The following is a 23,899-nucleotide window of genomic DNA, read 5'->3' as shown; positions in this document are numbered from 1 at the left end:
GGGATGGCCTTTGTTTAGACATTGAGTCACATCACATTATTCAGTTCCGGGTCATCCAGCCCACCTACTCACCCACCCCGTACAAGAGTGCCAAACACAGCATCCCCGAGAGTTCCCGAGCTTCTCTTTGAGCACCGCCAGTGACAAAATGTACTTCTGCATGAGGACCTTACCAAAGACTGATGCTTGTCTATGCTGGCAAGTCTAGTCTCTACTGTCTCCCCCTGGTGGCTTGTGCCCATGAAGAGCTCACAGATGGCGTTGTAAGCTTTTCCTGGCTTCCCTGGTGCTTTGGCCATAGTGATGCCAAAGGCAGGGTCCCAAGCACAGGAAAACCACGTACCTCTCCGCCCCATCCTGTGCCCACAACCGTGGCTTTGCCCCTCACCCCCGTCTCTAGGCTGCAGAGTATAACATCTTTGAAGGGCTGGAGCTGCGTGGGGCTCCTCTGGTGGTCATCTGCCAGGGCAAGATCATGCTGGAAGACGGCAACCTGCACGTGACCCAAGGGGCCGGCCGCTTCATCCCCTGCAGCCCTTTTTCGGACTACGTCTACAAGCGTATTAAAGCTCGGAGGAAGGTGAGAACAGCTGGTGGAGCCTGGGGGTGGGGGAAGGGGCTTTGCCCCATTCAGGCACGGGGATGGTACCCAGGAGATCAGGAGGGCTCTGTGTGCTGTAGACCTTCCCAAGGAAATTCACAGCAGTGGCCTCTTCCCAAGGGACAACTGCACAGATGTAAGGTACTATAAACTGGGGGTTTCCAAAGCTTTTTTTGGCCCAAGAAACCTTTTTTTCAAATGACTTTCCTCCACGTTTATAGTACTTTTAATTAAAATAATTTCAAATTATAATAATTGAAAATAATGTTTATATGTATATTTTTAGGTTTTTTTTTTTTTTATAAAAGTTTATTTATTTTGAGAGAGAGAGCGCATGCATGCACAAGCACAGGAGGGGCAGAGAGAGAAAGGGAGTCCTAAGGAGGTTCTGTATTGTCAGCCCAGAGCCCAATGAGGGGCTTGATCCCACGAACCATGAGATCATGACCTGAGCCAAAACCAAGAGTTGGACACTTAACCTACTGAGCCAACCAGAAGCCCCAATGTTATATAGTTTTAGAAAATAACTAAGGCTTACAGTGAGAATTAGCAGCCCACACCCACCCCTCCCGGTCCCATCTCTTCCATTGTTCCTCTAGAGGCCAAATGTTTGTAACTCTTTTATCTAGTTGTATGGTTCACATAAAACCTTGTGGATGTCCCTGGTTTCATAGACAGGTAGAAAAACAGATATGCAGACACCTATTTCTTCTGTATGTATCTACCTACCTACCTACCTACCCACCTACACTTTACAAACCAATCAGCTCCAGTTGATATAGGGGTGAGGCCCAGAACCCTGTTTTTTTTCAGCCCCTGCTACCCCCACACCAATCACAAGGTCACCTTCCAGTAAGGTTTGGGCTCCACAGAGCAGGGTTAAATCAGCCTTGGGATGGGGTGGAATTTTAGCCCTGGTTCCAACCTTGTCTGTTAGAAGACACACGGTCATGTGTGCACATGGGATGGGTCAGAAGGAGTCATGATGGTGAGGTTGGGGGCTGGAGGCAGGAGTTTGGGCACACACCACAGTGGCCATTAGAGAGAGGCTCACGGAAATTCCATATGCAAGCACCCCATCCCTCTCCCAGACCCCCCAGTGATCCCACCGACTGGTCACCCAGCTCCCAGGGGAGGCTTCCAGCCTCCCCACCAGAGGCAGCTACCAGCCCTGTCTGTGAGGACCAGCTTCTCCCTGCCGGCTGGAAGTCTCCCTCCCTAAGGTCGACCAGCTCCTTCCGTTCCGCTCCCTGCATGCACACAGAACGAGGTGCACATCTTTTAGGGCATGTGTGTGTTTCCCGACTCCTCTGTCGTGTAGTCTCAATATCCCTGTAGCCTCCACTGTTTACTTCATGACCACGTTTTAAATCCCTCCACCGTTCTTACCTCTTTATTAGCGATCGTTTAAAGTTACGTGGGATGGAGTAAAATTCCACACGCCAGGTTTGGCCTGATAGAGAACAGAATGAAACCCAACCTCCCATGTACATCATCTCTTGATTCCCATTAATGTGACTTAGATTCTGCACCCAAAGAAATGTTGATGGTCTGGAGGCTTTTCAGGGAACACGGAAATAGAGACGGCCCCACCCAAATCGGCAGCACCTGCAAACGTGAAGAGCTTTGCCCCTGTGCCTGCACTGGGGTTGTGAACACGGGGCAGGGAAGGCTCTGTGGTAAAGCCCGCCCCTCACTGTTGGGCTTCTCTGGCAGCCAGTGGGAGGACATGGGTGGAGGCGGTGTGTGTCCCATAGACTGTGAGCCGGCTGGGGGAGGGGAAAGGTGTTGTGTGACCCTTCCCCCCAGCTCCTGGCAGCACGCCTAGCACAGCACACACCCACGGCTGGTGTTGCTGGCTGGCTGCTCAGTTCCAGGTCGGGTTCACAGCCACAGCCAGAGGCCCGTGGGTCAGACCACAGGATACTCACTTCGAGGTTTGGCACCTCTGCTCTGTGCTAAGGAGCGTGTCGGGGGAGCTCCCACGGGATCTCACATCTACCAGCACTTACGACCTTGTCCCAAACTGCTGCCCCCCCTGCTCCCTCTGCTCTGGTGTGCAGGTGGTCCTTCCGTCCCTAACCTTTCCTCCCACCTGCTTCCTCTGCTGGGAACGCTGCCTTCCACACCGGTCCTCTGCACCTAGCAGCCTTCTCCTTCCCTCAACCCCAGCCCCACAACACAACAGGCTCCTTTGTTCCTTAAGAGTGAGGCTAACCTGGGGCATCTGGGTGGCTCAGTCGGTTAACCGTCCGACCTCGGCTCAGGTCATGATCTCACAGTTCGTGGGTTCGAGCCCCGTGTCGGGCTCTGTGCTGACAGCTTGGAGCATGGAGCCTGTTTCAGAGTCTGTGTCTGCCTCTCTCTCTGCCCCTCTCCTTCTTGGGTTTTCCCTCTCTCTTGTCTCTCAAAAATAAATAAACATGAAAAAATACTTTAAAAAAGTAAAGCCTACCTGTCTCAAGAGGTCTCCACTGACCTGTTGCACCATCACTCTGTCCTCACACCCCTCTTATGTTCCTTCTTTCCTTCAAATAACTCTCTTATTTTCTGGCTCCCATTACACACTTAATTCACTCATTTATCTCTGCTACCTGGCACAGACCTTAAATGCTGACCGAATAAAGGGTGACACGCTTTCTCTGCTGCAGATGGCAGACCTGCACGCCGTCCCGAGGGGCATGTATGACGGGCCAGTGTTTGACCTGACCACCACTCCCAAAGGGGGCACCCCCGCGGGCTCCACCCGGGGCTCTCCCACACGGCCCAACCCGCCCGTGAGGAACCTCCACCAGTCGGGATTCAGCCTGTCGGGTGAGTGGATGGTGCCGGAGGGTGAGCAGGGAGGAAGGAAGGGGACAAGGGAGGAGCAGCCCCTACGAGCTGGCAGGACACCTGTAGGGAGAGGGTGCCTGGAGCAACTAGGCAGCTTTGCCGAATCAAGAGAGTCCTGCTGAGAAGGCAACGTAAGGCTCAGGGAGGCCAAGGGTCAGGTTTAAATGAGGACCGGGTCTGCTTAGACATCACACCTGGTGGGGTGGGGGCAAGATGTTTTCCATTATGAATCGAGGGTGATTTTCCACAGGAGACGGTGGGAGCTGTGTATGGAGGTGTTCTGTCTGTTTGCCCGGGGTTAAAGCTCAGATGGCAGTAGGTTCTTCTAACCTGGCATATTTACTTATTTTATTTATAAAAAAATATTTATTTATTTTTGGGAGAGTGCAAGTGGGAGAGGGGCAGAGCGGGGGACAGAGGGTCTGAAGTGGGTTCTGCATTGACAACAGCAACCCTGATGTGGGACTTGAACTCATGAACCGTGAGATCATGACTTGAGCCGATATCAGACGCTTAACCACCTGAGCTGCTCAGGTGCCCCTAACCTGGCGTTTTTCCTGTCCTCTCCCCTTTCTCGTAATAATGATAGTGCTAGAAGTAGATGCTGTTGATTAAGTACTTACCCTGGGGTAGCCGTACCATTCACCTAGTCTTTAAGAACGGATATTAGCAGAAAATAATTATCTACTTGCTCCATAACCAGTAGTCTTAAAGAGGGGAGAAAAATAAATGGAGATTTGCGTGTCTATGATGAACAATCGAAGTGTGAGGGAAACAAGATCAGAAGGGACAGGGACAGGTAAAGAGGAAACAGGTATCGGGGAAGAGGAGTAAGGAATGGCAGAAGCAGGAGAAAGAGGGTCAAAAAAATCAAGGGGGAGACAGAGACAGGGGAGGGAGGCAAAAGGAAAAGGCTGAAAGTTTGGAGGTGACGTCGCCACAGGTAAGGTTATGTTTGTCACAATATTTGCTGCCAGTGTGGCTGCCATTTTGAATTGCTCCCTGGCTGACGTCATCCTTACAATTTCGGCAGCTTCTCTGTGAAGGACACGAGTACGTGCACATCAGGGTTTCCTTTTGTGCCGAGGCTGCAGGGGCCCCGACCCTCACCAGGCCAAGCTGTGACACCTTGGGCAACTTGCCTCACTTCTCACAGCCTCAGTCACTGCCTCTGTGAAATGGGGATAATAACAGTAGCTTCCTCAAAGGATAGTGGTGAGGACAAAGTCCGGTATCTGAGGGTACAAGGACACATTCCTTGTCGCAGCGGATGTAAGCAGTGATTTCTCCTACCTTAAGGAATGCTTTTCTTAAGTATCATTTTTATGATGCTGAGACGGTATCTATACGAACCTAGCTTTTCCTGGTGGAGACGGGATTCCGGGGGACGGTGGATATGAAATGTCTGGAATACTTGACACACCAGAATGGAAGTTTCTTGGGAGACGAGGCCAGGAAGGCACTTGCCAGCTGACACTCTGAAAATTAACCCAGTTTCTCTCTTGTCCACACCCCACTCTCTCTCCCTTTTCTCTTCCTGGGAATGTCTTGCCCACTGCAGGCACCCAAGTGGATGAGGGGGTCCGCTCCGCCAGCAAGCGCATTGTGGCGCCCCCTGGAGGCCGTTCTAACATCACGTCCCTGAGTTAAGCGACCCCTCCCCACAGAGGGGCAGAAGCAAGAAGAGATTTTCTTGAAGCCAAAATGGTACACCGATATTTAAGAAGGAAAGCGAATCCAAACAGTTGTGATCTAAAGAATCAATAAGCCTCAAGCCTTATGTTTCTCCAATGCTACACTCGCTTGCCTAGCTTTACGAATATTGCTTTTGTTTTCTGTTTATGCATAGCCTTGATTTGTTGGACCCTGCCTCCCCCCATTTACATGCATGCAATCAGGCTACTAAGGTAAAAGAGTCTGCTATATAGTGTTGAGAGCGTGTGTAGTGCTGCATCTTATGACAAGGGGACAGACGAAGCTGGGATGCCAGGAAAATCAACAAAAGGGACGTGGTTATTTGGGGTGAGGGGGTGGGGAGGCCAGAGCGAGGCGGAAGGCTCAGAGGGCCTGGGGGAGGGGGTGTCCCGGGGAGGCGGGGTGGGGGGGGGCGGGAGGGTGAGCATAAAGGGGCTTGTGTATTGTGTCGATGAAGCACGTTTATTTCCATAGAAGGTGGCCACCCTGGGGCAGCCGTTCCTTCATCACGGTCCCCAGGGTCTGCGGAGAAGGCAGGCAGGCAGGCAGTCTTCAGGTTCCAGCCTTTGTCACATCCCCTCCTAGATTTTATTCCTTTGAGCCTTTTATTAAGAACACCAAAACCCAAGCATTACTTTCACTGCTCGATCGTGCCAGTGTGCAGGGTGGGGGGGAGCACTTTCCCAGTGTTGCTTTCCAATTCTCTTTGCCCGGCTGGGAAGGAAGAGAGGGGATAGGAGACCACCCTTCTCCTCCTCCGTCCTGCCGGCCTCTTTGGTGCTGTTAAAAGGCAACAGCTGGGAGCGCATAGGCCCCCGAGGCGGGTGGGGGCAGCCAATCTCACGCACCTCCCTGTAAACGTGCTGGAGGTCGCCTCTCCCCTTGGCTGGCGAAACCCAGAAGAGCCACGTGCATCTGGCGTCCCAAGTTAGGACGAGCCGAGGTGGGGCCCGGGAAGGGCTACTCTTGCTGGCGGTGAGTGGCTGCTTCTTTCTGTCTGGGGATCCAGGCACATCTGTGATTGAATAGGATTGTTCATTTGCAAATATATGCACTTAGGTGTTCTCAAAGTTTTGCAAGGAACAGGTGATCTCAGTTGAGATGGGAGCCACGGGAGCATTTGGGAAAGCGAGTCTCTTGAGCTGGGGGAGCATATCCTGGGACCGTGGGTCTGCTTTTCAGGTCTGAACCACCTGTCTCCCCTTCCTTTAGCACATCCTCCGGGGGAGCTTTTTGTTTCCGTCTAAAGTCTCCCAGGGTGAGTGGAAGTGACACGCAGTCTTGGGTGATGCGTGGAACCCCGTGTGCGTTTTTCCCCGTCCTGCTGCTTCTGCAAATTCAATTTTGGAGCAAGTTCTGTGAGCCAAATGAGTATCTGTGGAACCAAGAGGCCCGTAGGCAGAATAAGTATATTCACCCTGGGATCCGACTTCTGTGCTTGGGGGATTCAGCTCGTAGAACCCATAACCCTGTGTACCGGGTGCTTTGAAGAAACGAAGAGCAGGCCTCACACACCTGGCCATGATGTCTGATGGCAGGTTTCAATAAGCTGAAGACCAGAGAAAAGGGGACAACATAGGACTAAATATATCCAAGGAAGAGGATCCCCCCCTTAGCAAGCCAATTATTGTTCTAGTCATGAAAAGGATCATTTCTCCTCCTAACAAGGAATCTTGCTATTTTAAGGCTTTTTCATGGTGCCTTTATTTTAAAGGAAACTTAGGGGGAGCATGTACCTTTTCCTTTAGAACTCAGAGATTTAGGGGCCTTTCGCAGAACTCAGAATGACGGTTTTGCGGGCAGAGGGAGATGGTCAGATCTGAAGTACACTATTATACCGCAGGGGTGGGCTGGGCGGTCTGAGGTGTTGCAGTACCAGCCACAACCACCAGATGGAGGAAAAGACAAACTAGTGGGCTCCTCTTGTGTACCATCTGATACTGTTAAGTTAGCAGTTATTGTTACTTAAGCTGTTCCGTTAGCTACTGTTAACTTAGAGTCCAGCCCCTCCCTCCTTGACCTCTGTATGCCATGAAAATAACTCTTGCATGGCCAAATGGGTCATCTGCCCTGGGACTGCTGAATGAAGCATTCAACCAGAACTTCACATTGTATACAAGCTTTCTGTGCTGTGGAAACAACCACCTCTGATGCCTTCATGATGGGCAACATGATCTGGGGAAGCCTCTCTTTCTCCACTTACTATAAGTAACTTCCTAAGCACAGAGATTCCTAAGAACTTCAAGAAAACTCCCTTTATTTGCATCACTTTGATTTCTTGAACCTTGTCACTTTAGTTAAAATTATGTTCACCTATGTCCTGTTCCATAAGACACATCAGAGAGCTCTCCGTATACAAAGGGTTTAGGAAGAGAACATGATGCGAGTTGCATCCCTCTCAAAGTTCACGCCATCTCATCCAAGAGTGGAGGCCATGCTGGACCTTCCTCTCCTGCCCAAGCTTTCCTTTTTCCCTCTCTTCTCTTAGCCTGGCCCCTCTCTAAAGATGCCCTGCCTTCCCCCAACCTTCTCCCATTGTTCCTCAACCCAGGTGGCCATCATCTGAGTTCTGGGAGGGCCACCATCTTGGGTGGTTGAGAAGGTATTTGTGGAATCGTTAAATCAGCCAATACAGCAGAAGTATTCTATTTCTATGTTTTCTAAAAATGGCAGTGTTGTTGTCATCACGAAAATGGGTTTTCTTCAAAGACCAGTCACCCTCTGGCCTTTTTCTTCATGCCTATACCCAGAGAGTCATGCTTTGCTGCAAAGGCCTTAATCCTAATCCTGGACTTCTGCTCACCCTGAGAAGCCCTTCCCAACTAGGGTGGATGAGCCCTGAGTTTTGTTCTTGCCACAAGCTTCCCAGGCCTTCTCTCCCCTAGAAAACTCCAGCTTGAGTCCCAGATATACCCATGGGCTGTCCTCGGCAGCCAGCATTCATTGTAAAAGTTCCCTCCTTGGAAAATGGTGTGTGGGTGTTCAGTTCTGTGTCTGGTGAAAATGAACAGACCGTAAATCTCCCCGTGATCTGTGGTAGCTGTGAGGCAGCTCTGGGACGTGAAGAGCTGTTTGGTTTGAACCGTGAAGAAAACTGTGTTTTGAGTTTAGCTGAGATTAAAGAAAAAGTTCATCAAGTGACTGTTAATGTACACCTGGTTATTAAAATAACTATGAAATTACAGATGTTGTCCAGTTTTCTTTGTGCGACGGGCCATTTCACTTGCAGTATTAAAATTGCACGGTAAATGGAAATGGTTAATGAGGCGGGCAGATCTGATGAAAACAAGAGGTTTCCTGAGAAAATGTGGGGGTTTCTGTGTTTTCAGTTGCATTTGAGTTTTTGTTTTGGCTGCAGCGTTTGATGACCGTTATTGAAACTTAGGAGAGTAAAGTTGTGTCTGTGGATCATCAAAGTTGGCATTAATGTAAAAGGCATCGCCATCTGAGATAAAGTCTGGCTGAGTCTACAGATCCTGGAAGGGTTTCTTTCATTTGTTTTTTGGTCATCCCCATAAAGAATTTCTGCTTCTCCCTAAAAGCCTAGACTTGGAGAAGATTCAAACCAAGCATTTCCCAAAGCATATTCTGCCCCATACTGATTCCAGGTTGTCTAAGGAGTGTTGGAAAGGATTATTTACTAAGTGTACTCCTCTGAGAGACTTAAGATCCTGTCATCAAATTCAAGGCTATGAGAAATCTTGTCAGTCTTTGAAAATTTGTCCAATTCAAGATTCTCAAACTTTATTTGACTGCTGAACCCTTCTATATCCTCTTTTAACATCCCAACCAACTTCTTATGCTAAACTCTCTTGGGGAAACACTCCTGTATCAAATTCCACATCGTATGGAATGCTTTTCATTGGAAATGGCAGACTATCATGTACACAAATTTTTCTTGAAAAGGGTATTTTTTAGAGAGTCCTTTTTTTAAGGTTTTATTTATTTTTGAGAGAGTGTGCACGAGCAGGGGAGGGGCAGAGAGAGAGGTGGAGACAGGATCTAAACCGGGCTCCGCGCTTACAGCAATGAGCCTGATGTGGGGCTGGAACTCACCGCGAGATATGACCTGAGCCAAAGTTGGACACTCAACTGACTGAGCCACCTTGGTGCCCCTTGAAAAGGGTATTTTCAAGTCTGGTGTAATGAGAACTTAAGGGATAGACTTGGGTGGATCCAAGCATAGCTGGGTCTAGAACATGGTTTCTTTTCATCTCTTAGCCCAGCTTGCCTTTAGTCCTTCATAGGAAAGCTTCTGCATGTGGGAACAGAACTGGCCATGAGCACCCCCAGGTTTTCATTTTGTCTGCCTAGTGACTTCAGGAGAAGGAGAGAGCCTCCTTAACTAATCCCAGCCAAAGAGACTGATTATGGTTGGCCTGGCTTGGGACATGTGTTCCCCATGGGACTAGGCACTATGGCCAGGACACTGGGACTGATGGATCCCACCTGGTCATGTGCCCCGCCCCAGAGCTACCTGAACTGTGTGAGCTCTGAATCACACACACGCACACAAAACAGTTTGTGATACTGGGAGGAGAAGGTTCGGATACTGGTTGGGCAAGAACAGCAGATGACCATGGTACGTTTCCCAAGCCTGCTGGGCCTACGTGATTTGCTCAGCTAGGTGCCTATGTGTGGGTGGGGCAGATGGAGGAGGGGTAAGAGAATGATAATTTCTTATTAATTTGTTCTATGTGTCGCGAACCCCTCTTGATTCGGTAGAACAATGCTGTCAGTATAGGAACATAGAGTGATGGTACCTTTTAACACCAAAGCTTAGAAAACATCAAACGCTACTCTCAGAACATGGTTGTTTCAGTTTGAGGTTCACGGTTTGACCCATAGTCAAAGTCTCATTTTGAAGCTTACACTCAGGATTGGTGAAATACCTCTCCCAGCCCATGACCAAGCAGCAGCTGAGCTCTGCTTAGGGTTAGAGTGGACTCATAGGGCATGGTCAATGCTTAATTGAAGTGAACTCAGGTTGCAGGGTTGGCAGGTTTTTTGTTTTTTGTTTTTTTTTTTTAAATGTTAGTGAAATAGACACCATGACTTTTGTACCTCTGTGGGCTAGAGCTGTTCGGGGCTGACCAGGTGCAGAATGAGAACACTGCACAGGAGGAAAAAGGTCCCTCTGGTTTCAAAGAACTCCCTGGAATCCGCTTTGCTACCATCAGACCATCACAAAAGGGACACCAACCAGGAGCAGGAAGTGGGGGACGGGAGGCCCAAAGCAGTCTACAGAAATGAAATCACATACTTATGGCTGGCACTCTTCAGGATCAAGAGTTCTAGATCAACCTGTGCGTGGTTGCTGAAAACAAAACAGGACACTTGACATGGTTGGACCACAGGGCACTCAGCATGCAGGAGTTCAGAGCCCACTGACAAGAGCATAGGATTTGCTCAAGGAAAAGGACAAACCCGAGAAACTCGCTGGCCCGCTAGCTGTTAAGCTTCTGGGGGCCTAGGAGGAAGTAGCTTCCGGCCACAAGAATGCAAAGCTGTCTGTGACCAGCCCCCCGCCCTGTCCCAGGTGTAGAATATTCACCTGCTGTTTCGGTATGTGGAATGGGACGATGAGAAGATGGAAAGGGTAGTAAGGCAGAGTGCTGACAGAAAAGGTCCTTAGGCGGTGGACAAGGTGAGAGAAAGGCAAAATCTGGAATTCTGGGCTGTGCTCCCTAAGGGGTGAATGCTAAGGGGGTCAGGGTTTTAGTTGTTATATATATGAATAAGTCACACTGTGCTGCATTCCACTGTTCTAGAACATCTCTAATACCAGCTCGTCCCTGGTAAAGGATGGTGGGAAACAGAAGTAAGAACAGGTGACTTTGGGCCCCCACAACCCTACCTCTAGGAAAAACAATTACACACACAGCTGACAAAGAAGGATCCATGGCTCACTGTATACAGAAGACATTTTAATGCACAGAGAGGCACGTTCACATTTATATATACACCACATTCAACAGAAGCAGGTGTTTCCCACCCAAGGGCTGCTTGTTTACAACAGCACAGGTAACTGGAGTTTGGATTTTGAACATCAATGTTTAACGTCAATCAGACACATGGAGCTCCTAAGAAACAGCTATCACAGGTGGACGGTAGGAAACAGGATGCTGTGTGGACAAAGCAGGCACAACGGGATACTGAAACAGACTCTATGTTTTGCATGCCTTTTCATTCACCTGTTGAATTAAAGCCTCACCATTACGGCATCATCAAAAGCAGAAACACTGGTTCCTGCTACTTGTACTAGCATTATTTATTTGTCCATCCAATCTAGAAAAGCTATGATGATATAAAGCCTAGTCGTTCCTGGTTAGTACTTTCTTCCGATCAGAGGAAGCTTAACTACTAATTAATTAAATTGCTGTAATTAAGTTCGTAGTGCTTTGTACTCCATGATATTCATCCCTGCCCTAGCAATGACCCCAGCCCAAACCAGTGCTGCCATTGACAGATGTTGGCCATTAGCAGAGCATTTAATTCCCATGGAGACAGGGTTGTGGGCTGGGCTCCCCTGCTGCAGTGTAAGAGTGCTAACTAGGAAGCTTCTGGTCTTCAATACCTGCTCAGACTGGAGCTCCACACAGGTCAGGGCGAAAGCAGTTAGGAGAAAAAGACTGGGAATACCAGTCAAGGGGATGTAAGACTCGGCTTGTTTTCCAAACTTCTAAGCCTTGGTTGTCACGACTCTAGACGAGACATGGTCCACCTGGTTAGGACAGTCCCTTTTGGCCCAAGTTACGGGATCAAGCCAAAGAACCTGATACCAACAAGAAGCAATGACGGTTCAGATTTAGGCATCCTTTTGTTTGGGGGAAACTTTTTGTCTTCCTGTTTAAAATGTGTGGTGGTGGGAGGTGCTTTTTATCAGTGTATACAGAAGACATTTTAATGCCTTACAGATGCAATGCTTTTTCATTTCTAACTGGAAACACATTGAGGGTCTGTAACCCGATCGGGCCTGAAAACGCATCTAACTGCTCTGAGGCTGTGCTCTGTAGTTGAGGTGTCCACGGCTGCTGAATGCTCACAGAGGTGCTTTGGGCACAGCAGCAGCACACCGGAAATAAAAACTAGGGGTTCCAAGTACAGAGGGGGCCTTGGGCTCCTATCCGGTTATAACTGGTACAGATGTGAAGCGGCATAAATGGTTGGGTCCCTTCCCAGGGGAGAGTCTCCTGATCCCAGTGCCCTGTGGTGTCTCCCGCAGCCTTTCCTCTGGGATGATACATGCACAGGCCCCAACAGGAGGACGAACCAGGTGACCGGAGAGGTACGTCCACAGCACATCAGGGCTTGGGTCAAAACGCGTGAAAGACGGAAGCTGACAAACATGCAAGTGGCCCCTGATATTCCTGGAGTTGCCAGCCTGGAGCAGAACCTGGTCACCTAGTTGGTTTTTCTCATATAAAATTAGAAATGGAGTCAGGGCCAGTGCGTACTTCATAGTGCTTGGAGAAAAAGCAAAACCGTGCCAATAATATGTGGGAAATGTAGGAAAAAAAGAAAAGAAACAGAACAAAAGAGCTGGTTTTAATTCTTAACAAAAATATGGTTGCTCTTAAAGTCGAGAGGCTCTGCCAGAAATTCCGGGCGCATTAGCTCCGTGAGGAGAAAATCCTGAATGCCAAATGAGAATCCAGCACTGGCTTCCTACCCATGTTTAATTGCCCGAGTGCTGCTTCCCTCCTGGCTATCTGGTGTGGCAGGTGCCAGATCTGTTACTTCTGCCTACTCTCTCTGTCTGGTCTTCCCTGTTGCCTCCTCCTGGCGTTTTGGCGAGGCCCTTACTCTCTCTAAGTAAGGACAAGGTCTAGATGATCTGAGTGGCCAAGGCGTCAAACAGCCCCCCACTAGGCCTGTTCACTTGTTGACTTTACCCAGTGGCATCTGTCAGGTGCCAGAACGAGGTCCTCTGCAGAGACCTTCTGTGTATCGAGAGAGAGCAGTTGGGTCCTATGCATATCTCACGTGGGCGAATTAAACTCCGTGTTAGGCAAATAAATACATAAAGAAAAAGAGTGAGACATCAATAATTTTGTAAGCAGGCAGTTCCGCCTGCCGTTCTTGGAGTGAGCTGTGCTTCAGTCCGTTTCCGTGACGTTAGACCTCTCGGATGTGGGAGCATCCCGCATTTCTATTATTCCGTCTATAAAGGCATATATGATTAGTTCAACATTTTGGTTCATCTGATATTATTAGCCAAAAATGAGACCAAAAATAAAAGACACAATCATAACAAACCCCAAGATGGCAATTTGTTTCATTGCTGGAGACTCCCTGCACTGGGCTCTGCTAAGAAAAGATACCTACCATGCTGTGGGTAATTTAAGGGATTTTTCAAGTGTGAAATTTTACTATCTTCCAAACTCACCTTCCATTCTAACTTAGACTATCAACCCTGTGTAAGGGACAGCTTCAATGTACCTCAGAGTGGACAGTGCTGTCAGCATGACAATATTATTTTCTGGTCCTCTCCAGACACAGGTCTCTGATAATCTTAAGAGGACAATTAGCTCCCAAGGAACCTACTAGAAGAAGGTGAACAGTATGCTAATAACTACCTCACAACAGGCTTACCGGGAAGGGGGAAAAAGCCCTGATTTGAAGCATTTTCCCATTTCCATGATGTAAATAGTCTCAGTATTTACTAATCATCACCAATTTCAACTGCCCACCCTCAAATCACTGTACAGGGCAATGGGAAAGACACGCCCAGTAAGCTCTTGCTAGCTGATGTGAGCTGATAATGGTGTGCGGACTCCAGAGCACAACCAGAAACCCCTCATAAATCTGTTAGTTCTAATCAGTTCCCATCCATTTCTTCCCCATTGAATTCCTTATTCCTATTCAATCAGACGTGGGGATTCTGACCTGTTTATGAAATTGTCTAGCTCCGAAGAGCCTCGCTCACTCAGTCTCCCACCAATGTCCATCTGCCCATTTGTCACAGTGTAGTTAGAATGTGGAAAAATAAATCTATATCCAAATATTCTTTTTAAAATAAAAATAAAGGCTGTGTAGAATAACAGAATGGTAGCAGTAAAAAGGCAGGACAGAGCTCATCTAGTATAACCCTCTCATTGAGATGAATAAACCCAAGCTGCGGTTAAGTGACTTGCTCAATGCCACACGGTTGATTAGAGGTGAAACTAGATCCCAGGAGACCCAGGACTCCCTGTGTCCTGTTGCCTCCTCCCCAAGGCATTCATTCACATTTTCTGAGGTGTGTGAGGTGTGGAGAGGTGAGAACTACTGTCAGCAATTCCTGGCGTGGGGATCAGAAGTTCCCGCCTGAGGTGGCAGGACACGTCCAGAGCAGAAGATGTTGAGGATTTCACACGCTGTTATTCTGGCCATTCTCTTCTTGTGGGTATTTGGTTTGTTCCAAGGTTAGATTAGCTGGTCTTTTGTTAAAGTCCCTTTTTAGTCTTAAAAGAAAAAAGCAAATAGTGCTTACTGTTGAAATGAAAAAGAAAAGATGTAAGCTTTGAAATGATAGAATTAAGACCAAAAAGTTTGAAAGACTTGTGAACCAAGGACCTTCCCCTAAATGGAAACCTGATGCTAAGCTAAATTATGCATTGCAATTTTTTAAATCTTATACAGGGGGTAAAAAAGTGTCTGAAGTTTCCAAATTTTCTATTATGGATATGTGTATAATTAGAAAAAATTAGAAACGTTAAAAAAATATGTTAGGGCTTTGCAAGTAAAGTCTGGCTGAAACATGCCATCATTTGCTGGGCTGGTGTTTAACCAGGGGTTACTTACTTTTCTCTGTTGAAAATTATGAACTCCTTCTGGACAGACTCAAGATGTTCTTGAAGAAGGCACATCTTCCAGGTGAACAGATGGGGGTGTGGTAGGGGAAGAGAGATGCAGTTAGCAGACCAACGAGGACCCTCAAACAACCAATAACCTACTGTCTCTTCACCGAATGACTCAAATCTAAGACGCACCAGTGTATCTTCAAAGTGAACGCGATCTGCAAGTGTGTGGCAGGAGTGAGACCCCAACCAGAGTAATAGGGGAGCAAATAAGGAAGAAACAGCAAAAGGATAAAACATGTCAACTCCATTCCCCACAATGAGCCAGCAAGGGGGCCATGGGTTATGGTTTATGAGCTTGATGTCTTTCAGCCACTTAGCCCATGAAGAAATCATGGCTTCAAAGTGGGTGGGGAAAAGGGTTTACTGAGCTGGTTGCCTAGTCGCCATTCATCTCCTGGCTCTCTTATGAAAGGTCTGGAGGTTCTACTTGGATTTAATGAATAGCCTGGAAACATCTCTCCACATTGAGTTCTGGTGGAATCATTCCCTCAACAACTGTACTAGAGTTGATTATATCTCAGGTGCAGTGAGCAGAATCTTCTTTGTGAGTACCAGACAAGCAAAACATTTGCTTTGACTCAGTACTGTCCAGCTTTCAACATCTCTTGATGAGTTTTCCATCATAATGAGAAAATTTAACCTCAAAACAGTGATAATCATCAGATCCAGGGCACTGTCAGACCCAGATCAAATGTTTCAAAAGTCTGCAGTGAAATACTTCCAAATTACTTCTGATGGAAAAATATTCCCTGAGGGAAAATACTTATTTATTCATTCATTTTTTTTAAATCTAGGAATTAGGAAATTCAAGTCTTCATGTACTGGAGAATTTTGTTTCCTGTGTGAATGTTTAGGTGATAGAAGAGGAAAACAAAAAGGAGAGGAAATTTTGGAGAAGTGGGGAGGGGAGGAAGACAAAGGGAAAGAAGATTCTGCTAAACTTACTCTTGTTCTCAAAATGGGGGATTTGTAACCCTGAGGGTTTCTACTGTCAGTCATGGGGCACATGAAACTGTGGGACAAACATAATCTGATACAGCTTCTTGGAAGCAGCTTTACCCCAAGATTTTTATTTAAAAATTTGTATATGTTTATATAAACACATATCTATTACACAGCTTATTCATAGTATTCTTAGAAGCATCTTTATTACAGTTGTTCGCTTTTCCCTAGTTTTATTGAGATATAATTGGTATATAGCCCTGTATCATTTTAAGGTGGACAGCATAATGTCTTGATTTTCATATATTGTGAAATGATTACCACAATAAGTTCAGAAAAATCTATCATCACATAGATTAAAAAAAGAAAAAAGAAGAAAATGGTTTTTCCTTGTGATAAGAACTCTTAGGATTTACTATCTTAACATTTTTCTATAGATCATACAGCAACTTTAGCTACAGTCATCATGTTGTATATTATAACCCTGGTGCTTATTTTTCTTATAACTGTAAGTTTACACCTTTTGACCCCCTTCATCCAATCACCCAAACCCCAGCCCCCTGCTTCTGGTCACTCCAAAGGTGTGTTTTCTATGAGGTCGTTGGTTGGATTGATTCCACATACAATCATAGTATTTGTCATTCTGTTTGACTTATTTCACTTAGCATAACACCCTCAAGGTCCATCCATGTTGTTGCAAATGGCAAGATTTCCTTCTTCTTAAAGGCTGAATAATATTCTGGTGTGTGTGTGTGTGTGTGTGTGTGTGTGTGTGTGCGCGCGCGCGCGCGCGCGCGCGCGCGCGCGCGCGCGCATCATCCATTGCTGTTTCTTTATCTTTGCTATTGTAAACAATGCTGCAGTGAACACAGGGGTGTAGATGTCTCTTCAACACAGTATTTTTGTTTCCTTTCGATGTATCTCAGAAGTGGAATTGCTGGATCATATGGTAGTTCTATTTTTAATTTTTTGAGGAAACTTCATACTGTTTTCCATAGTGGCTGCAACAATTTACATACCCACTAACAATGTATAAGGGTTCCTTTTTCTCCATATCCTTGCCACAACTTGGTATTTCTTGTCTTTTTGGTGTGTGTGGTGACAATTTTTTGTGGTTTTGATTTGCATTTCACTGATTATTTGTAATGTCAAGCACCTTTTTTTGTGTACGTCTTGGCCTTCATATATCTCCTTTGGAAAAATGTCTAGTTAGGTCCTTTGCCCATTTTTGAATTGGATTATTTGGGGGGTTTATTGCTGTTTTTGCTTTTGAGTTGTAGGAGTTTTACATATTTTGGATATTAACACCTTATCAGATAAATGATTTGCACATATTTTTTCCCATTTCATAACTTGTCTTTTTATTTTACTGGTAGTACTTCTTTTGTTGTGCAGAGGCTTTTTAGTCTGATGCAATCCTACTTGTTGATTTTCTATTTTGTTGTGAGTGCTTAAGGTGTTATATCCAAAAACTCATTGTCAAGGCCCATGTCAAGCAGCTTTCGTCCTACTTTTTCTTCCAGGAGTTTTATAGTTTTTGGTCTTAAAGTCTTTAATCCATTTTGAGTTAATCTCGGGGAGTTAATTTTTATAAGATCTAGGGGTCTAGTTTCATATTTTTTACATGTGTATGTCCAGTTTTCCCAGCACCATTTATTGAAGAGACTGTCTTTTGTCCACTGAATATTTTTGGCTCCTTTGTCAAGCATTAGTTGTATGTATTTGTATGGGTCTATTTCTGGGCCCTTGATTCTATTCCATTGGTCTATGTGTATGTACCATACTGTTTTGATTACTACAGCTTTGTAGTATAGCTTGAAACAAGGAAATATGATGCTTCCTGCTTTGTTCTTCTTTCTCAAGATTGCTTTGCCTATTTGGGATCTTTGGTGGTGCCCTATAGATAGGATTTTTTTTTCTACTTCTGTACAAATCCCATTGGAATTTTGATAGCAATTGCATTGAATCTTTAGATGGCTTTGGGTAGTATGGACATTTAATAATGCTAATTCTTCCATTCCATGAACACAGGATTCCTTTCCATTTATTTGTGTTGTCTTTAATTTCTTTCATCAGTGTCTTATGGTTTTCAGTGTAAACATCTTTCACCTCCTTGGTTAAATTCATTCTTTAAGTATTTTATTGCTTGTTGATGCTGAAATAAATGGGATTGATTTTTTTTTCAGATAATTCACCGTTAGGGTATAGAAATGCTACTGTATGTTAATTTTGTATCCTGCGATTTTACTGAATTTATTGATTAGATCTAACAGTTTCTTGGTGAAGTCTTTACAATTTTCTGTATATAAAATCACGTCATCTGCAAATAGGCAATTTTACTTCTTCCTTTCCAATTTTGATGGCTTTTACACCTTTTTGTTGCTTGATTGCTCTGGCTAGCACTTCTGTGCTATGTTGAATAGGAGTGATGAGAGTGGGCACCCATGACTTGTTCCTGATCTTAGAAGAAAAGCTTTCAATATCTCACCACTGAGTCTGATGTTAGCTGTGGCCTAGTCATTTATGGCTGTATTAAGTTGAGATATGTTCCCTTGATACCTAATTTGCTATGAGTTTTTATCACGAACAGATGTAGAATTTTGTCAAATCCTTTTTCTGTGTCTCTTGAGATGATGTGATTTTTCCTCTTTCAATTCAGTGTGATATCTCACGTATATTGATTTGCATACGTTGAACCATCTATGTGTCCTAAGGATATATTCCACTTGACCATGGTGAATGATCCTTTTAATGTACTTCTGAATTTAGTTTGCTTGTATTTTATTGAGGAATTTTGTGTTTGTATTCATCAGGGATATTGTCCTGGAGTTTCCTTTTCTTTTAGTGTCTTTTTCTGGCTTTGGTATCAGGGTAATGCTAGTGTTATAAAATTGGATTAGGGGTGTCCCCTCCTCTTTGGTTTTTTGGAAGAATTTGAGAAGAATTGTTGTTTATTCTTCTTTAAATGTTTAGTAAAATTAGCACCTGAAAGTATCTGTCCTGGGCTTTTCTTTGGTGGAAGAGCTTTGATTACTGATTCATTTTCCTTACCAATAATTGGTCTGTTCAGTTCTTTAATTTCTTTCTGATTCAGAATTTGCAGGTTGTATGTTACTAAGAGTTTTCCTTAGTAAAAAAAAAACAAAACAAACATTTCTTTAGGTTGTCCAGTTTGTTTGTGTATAGTTGTTCATAGTGGCTTTCTATGCTCCTTAGCATTTCTGTGCTATCAGTTGTAATGTCTCCTCTTTCATTTATATTTTATTGATTTGGGTCCTTTCTCTTTTTTCCTTGGCTAGTTTAGCTTGTTTTTTTTAGGTTGGATTTTTTTTTTCTTTGAGTATAGTTGACCAAATTTTTTTTTTTTAGTATCAAAGTATTACATAAAATATAAATACATAGGCATACATAAATTATTATATAATATTTACACATATATGTTATATATGTATAAAACATATACAATATTTTATATATGTTTATATATACATATATTATATATTAACAAAATATTTATATAAACATGCATAAAATATAAAATATATGTAAATATTATATAATATGTTTCTCTCTATATATTTCTATATAATGTATAAACACATATATAAAGATATATGCATATATGAACATATAAAATGATACAAAAATATAACATTAAAAACTTTGAAATATTAACATTTAAAAATATTTTAATATTAAAAATCAAGACTGTAATCAACTAAAATGCAGAAATGCATGTGAATTTTTTTTCTCTATCACATAAGTCTATTTAACTTAAAGATATAATAAGACAGATACTCAGAGGGGAGTTTGTGATACGGCAGTGCAGACCCCAACAGTCCCACCCCTGGCCCTAGAAGGGTTCACATTTAACGTGTTCTCTTTCCTCTGCTTTAGGTGAAAAAGTTTAAGATGTGCAGTGACATGGACAATTCAACAACAGTAGCCAAAAGGGGAAAATGAGGGGAAGGAGCGGGAGGTGAACAGACTGGGGGGATGAATGTTTGTCTTAAGTGGCTGAGAAGGAAAGGTTGGTTAAAGCTCTTAGAACTTACTTCTCAGGGATGAGCAGAACAAACTGCGAGCAGACCAGGATGCAAGGAGGGGGCACCAAAAAAAATCTGAGGGGTTTGGAGCACGTGGAAATCAGATGGTAAAAGAGGACTTAAGTCATTTGCCTCAATAGCAGACCACCTACACAGTATGTCTACCTTTTTGGTTCTATACTTTATAGAACTATACTTCTATACTTTAAAGCTGTTGATGAGCAGAGAGGGATAAAATAGGTAACATTCTGGAAGCAAAGAAGCAGAGGCATCTGACATGAAGAAAAGTATGAACGTGGGACAGAAAGAAGTTAGGAGTCAGGATGTAGAATGGAAAAGTAAAACATAATAACAAATCATTACATGCACTAATTGACTCAGAAGAAGTCTATGAAATGGGTGTAACAACATCAACTCCATTTTATAAATGAGAAAACAGGAGGAAAGGGAAAAATTTAATGCTTTTACTTTATTTAATCATATCCTGGATTCTATACCAGTGGATCTCAACCTTAGAACTTTTTAACTCAACCTGAAGAACTTCTTAAAATACTGATGCCCAAGCCACACTCCCAGATTCAAATGTAACCGATCTTGGGTGGGATCCAGACACCAGTATCCTAAAAGAAGTTTTCCCAAATGGGTTATATGTGATGCTAAGGTTGAGAAACACTGATATAGCGGGGGCCTAGAAGTCCAAGGGGTCATATGATAAGCTTTTGGCATTATATAAATCTACAACTTAACCCAGTTAGTGGGTACTATGCCTTACTAACATTATCTTACGTCCTTCTCAGATCAATTACAAGGTGTCCTGTTACTATTCCTATTTTTTATCCATATAATAAAGGCATCAATGCTTACAAAGATTACACAAGTTAATGTTAAATCATTACTCCAAAAAAACCACATAGCTGTTTACTAAGTCACCACTACAGCCACTGCCTCATCTGGACATGACAGGAAGTATTCACAAAAGATGACAGCTCTCACTGAAAGAAGGGATGTGTACCCTCTAACAGATTTCAAACACTCTATTGAAGATCAACAATACCCCTGCCCCTCTGTTAGTTGTATTAGCATTGAGTATTCAACATGTTGAAACCATCATTACAGATAGTTACACATTCCATCTTTTAACAAGATAACCCTACCCCTTTATTATCCTCATTACAAGTTTAGAACATTTCAAGGCTGCTGCTTTTCTGCTCAGTACTAAGACAATTCTACTTCTTAGTCTAGAAACACAAAGACCCTCGCAGCAGTCCGTGAAAGAAGTCTACAAAAGAAGAAAATGTTACCTCTTCCTTAGAGCCACAGATAAGAGGTCTTCATCATTAAGGCAAAACAAAAACAAACAAAAACAACACAAAAAACATATTCTAGCAGATATTTCTAAAAAAGTCTCTTGTAAGATTTTTGGACATAAGAGGTTGGTAGTAAGCCCTGTGAAAATAAATCCTACCCTCTAGCGTGTCTGCGATGCTGAGTGGAACTCTTACTGAATAACACGTTGGCCTGGTGATAGTATTTACATTTATATCGCTTTCCCCTAAGACATAAATATCTGCATAGATTACCTTTACAAGTTCAGAAGGCATCTGTGGCACGACTCCCCTCACCTCTTTTCCCACATGAAAAAGTTAAAAAGCAAAAGCAAAACAACTCTACTAGAGTTATACCTATTTTTGTGGGTATATACATAAATATATATTTATATTTATACAGTTATTCATTTAGATATGTGTATTTATATATCAAGTATTATGTATTGTATAAATATAAAATACATATAAAATCAAATATATTAAAAAAATTACAATGTTTTATTTTCCTATACACAAAATAGGCAATGTAGGGCTCTTCCCCTTAATAAAGGTTTTTAGGATATATATATATCCAGAGGATATATATAATGAAAATTATCTCTCTTTCCCTAGCATCTCTTAAAATAATTTAACCAAAACAAACAGACCAGATAAAACAACAGGTTAACAGGTTTGCAGGATATTTAAAGTACATCTTTAAATGGAAATGATGGCTCCATTAATAAAATTAGTTGGGCTAAAAATTATGTTAAAGATTTCCATTCTGATGAAATGCAAATAAGAAAATGGATGGAATGAGGAGAAGATAAGCCGATGGTTTTGTTGTGAACTTTTTTTCCCCAACTGGGAAGCAGGATTTAAAGACTGAGTGAGTAGTAGGAGACCATGAATTATCACTAAAAAGATCACAGCTGAATTCCTGACCTCTTTTCCAGGCTTGTGGCTTGAGTAGGGTTTTCTTGTCAACACACGTGAGTCTTTTCTAATATGGTGCCTAAGCAGTGATGAATCAGCTCCTAGAGCAGTATAGTGAGTTTGAGCTACAGTGGGACAGAAATGGAGACTGGGGGGGATACAGGTAAACACTGATGTTGCTGTGGTAGGCATTCTTGTGAGATTTGGTTGGAGGAATACGATGCCTTGGGACATGTCTCTGGATGAGATTGAAGGGGCAGAGGGTGACCAAATAGCACAGGCCTCTTGAACACAGCATGGGTATTTCCTACCAATGGCAACCATCTGCCATTTCATTTCTTTTAAAATAATGAAGGCATATCTATACTCTCAGGATATACCAGTTCTGAAATGCCCTTATCCTTTGTTTTCTGCTTGGCTACCCCTATTCAACCTAGAGGAACCAGACCAAATGCTTCCTCTTCTGGAAAGCCTTTCCTGGACCCTCATTTAGGATCCCTAAATAATTCCAGAGCACTTTGTACATCTAAGGGTAGCAATGACTAGCAAGACAGAGACATTTCCTGACATAGCAAGCACTTTATAATCATGTATTGAATGCATGTATTGAATGAATGAATGGAATGAATGAATGAATGAATGAATGAATGAATAAAGGAACATGGTAATACTGTAATGAGTGGCTAAGATTGATCCTCACATTTTTAAAAACTTGATGTCAAAGAGTAGAGGTAGAGTACTCTTTTGATATTCACGATCCTTCTGATTCCTCTTTGGGAGAATACCAACCTTTATTTTGAAGCAAAATAATTTTTATTTTTAAACATAGGGTACAAGATTAGGAGGAACTAAAACAAAAAATTAGAGTAGGCAGTGCCAAGCTCCCATCAACAGAAACAAAAAACAAGCAGAAACTGTCAGAGCTCACTTTGTCAGAATTTTGGAACGCAATCAAAGGTTTTTTAACCAAGGAAACACTAAATCAAGAAAAAACGCAACTTAAAAAATGCTCCTGGTGTTCAAGGGAATCTCTGTCAAAATATTAGCTAAACACAAGCTAACATAACAGGAACTGCAGGGATGACACATGACAAGGAATACAGTATTTGCAAAAGTAGTTTGTAAAAGTTACTTAAAAAGGGACAAGTATAGCCTTCAACAATCGTAAAACAGCAAGCCCTATGGAAGGAGAGAATACTGCCTTACGATATTCAAATGTCAGGTGTTTGACAATGAAACCATAAGGCATGCAAAGAAACAGGAAAGTAGGGTCAATTCAGAAGAACACAATCAATTGACGGAAATCATCCCTGAGGAAGCCCAAACAGTGGATATACTAGACAGAGACTTTAAAACAACTACCTTTTTTTTTTTAACTTTGTTTATATATTTTGAGAGAGAGAGAGAGAGAGAGCAAGCGAGCACAGGGGAGGGGCAGAGAGAATGGGAGAGAGAATCCCAAGCAGGCTCCATGCTGTCAGTGCAGAGCCCAAGGTGGGGCTCCATCCCATGATCCTGGGGTCATTACCTGAGCTGAAATCAAGAGTCAGATGCCCAATTGACTGAGCCACCCAGGCGCCCTGAAAACAACTATCTTAAATATGCTCAAAGAGTTAAAAGAAATCATGGGAGGAAACCATATGTTAGGCCACAAAACATTCTCAATAAATTTTAAAAGATTAAAATCTTACA

General features: G+C 43.6%; 2 protein-coding genes across 9 annotated transcripts in view; one reads left to right on the top strand and one right to left on the bottom strand.

Annotated features, from left to right (window-relative positions):
* Positions 1–8,315, top strand: part of DPYSL3 (dihydropyrimidinase like 3) — a 113,505-nt gene extending 105,190 nt beyond the window's left edge. For both annotated transcript variants that reach the window (XM_015083169.3, XM_027042135.2), the window contains exons 12-14: positions 401–580; positions 3,253–3,415; positions 4,998–8,315. In XM_015083169.3, coding sequence (XP_014938655.2) covers positions 401–580; positions 3,253–3,415; positions 4,998–5,086 — 432 coding nt within the window. In that variant the 3' untranslated portion in view covers positions 5,087–8,315. The remainder of the gene's footprint in view (positions 1–400; positions 581–3,252; positions 3,416–4,997) is intronic.
* The window catches only part of STK32A (serine/threonine kinase 32A), a 142,806-nt gene that overhangs the window by 820 nt on the left and 118,087 nt on the right, over positions 1–23,899 (bottom strand). Inside the window, exons 12-13 of one of the 7 annotated variants that reach the window (XM_015083178.3) lie at positions 14,918–14,982; positions 10,882–14,577 (exon numbers count right to left, since the gene is read on the bottom strand). The exons of 3 other annotated variants lie outside the window; for them this stretch is intronic. In XM_015083178.3, the coding sequence (XP_014938664.2) occupies positions 14,484–14,577; positions 14,918–14,982 (159 nt within the window). In that variant the 3' untranslated portion in view covers positions 10,882–14,483. Of the gene's footprint in view, positions 1–10,881; positions 14,578–14,917; positions 14,983–16,737; positions 19,045–23,899 lie in introns of those variants that run through there. 3 more of the 7 variants (XM_053222823.1, XM_053222816.1, XM_053222825.1) reach the window with 3 other exon arrangements.

The sequence above is a fragment of the Acinonyx jubatus genome, chromosome A1 (assembly GCF_027475565.1).
Source record: "Acinonyx jubatus isolate Ajub_Pintada_27869175 chromosome A1, VMU_Ajub_asm_v1.0, whole genome shotgun sequence".
NCBI classification, from domain to species: Eukaryota; Metazoa; Chordata; class Mammalia; order Carnivora; family Felidae; genus Acinonyx; species Acinonyx jubatus.
Note: the sequence above shows the minus strand (reverse complement) of the source record. Positions and strands in the feature narration are given on the sequence as shown.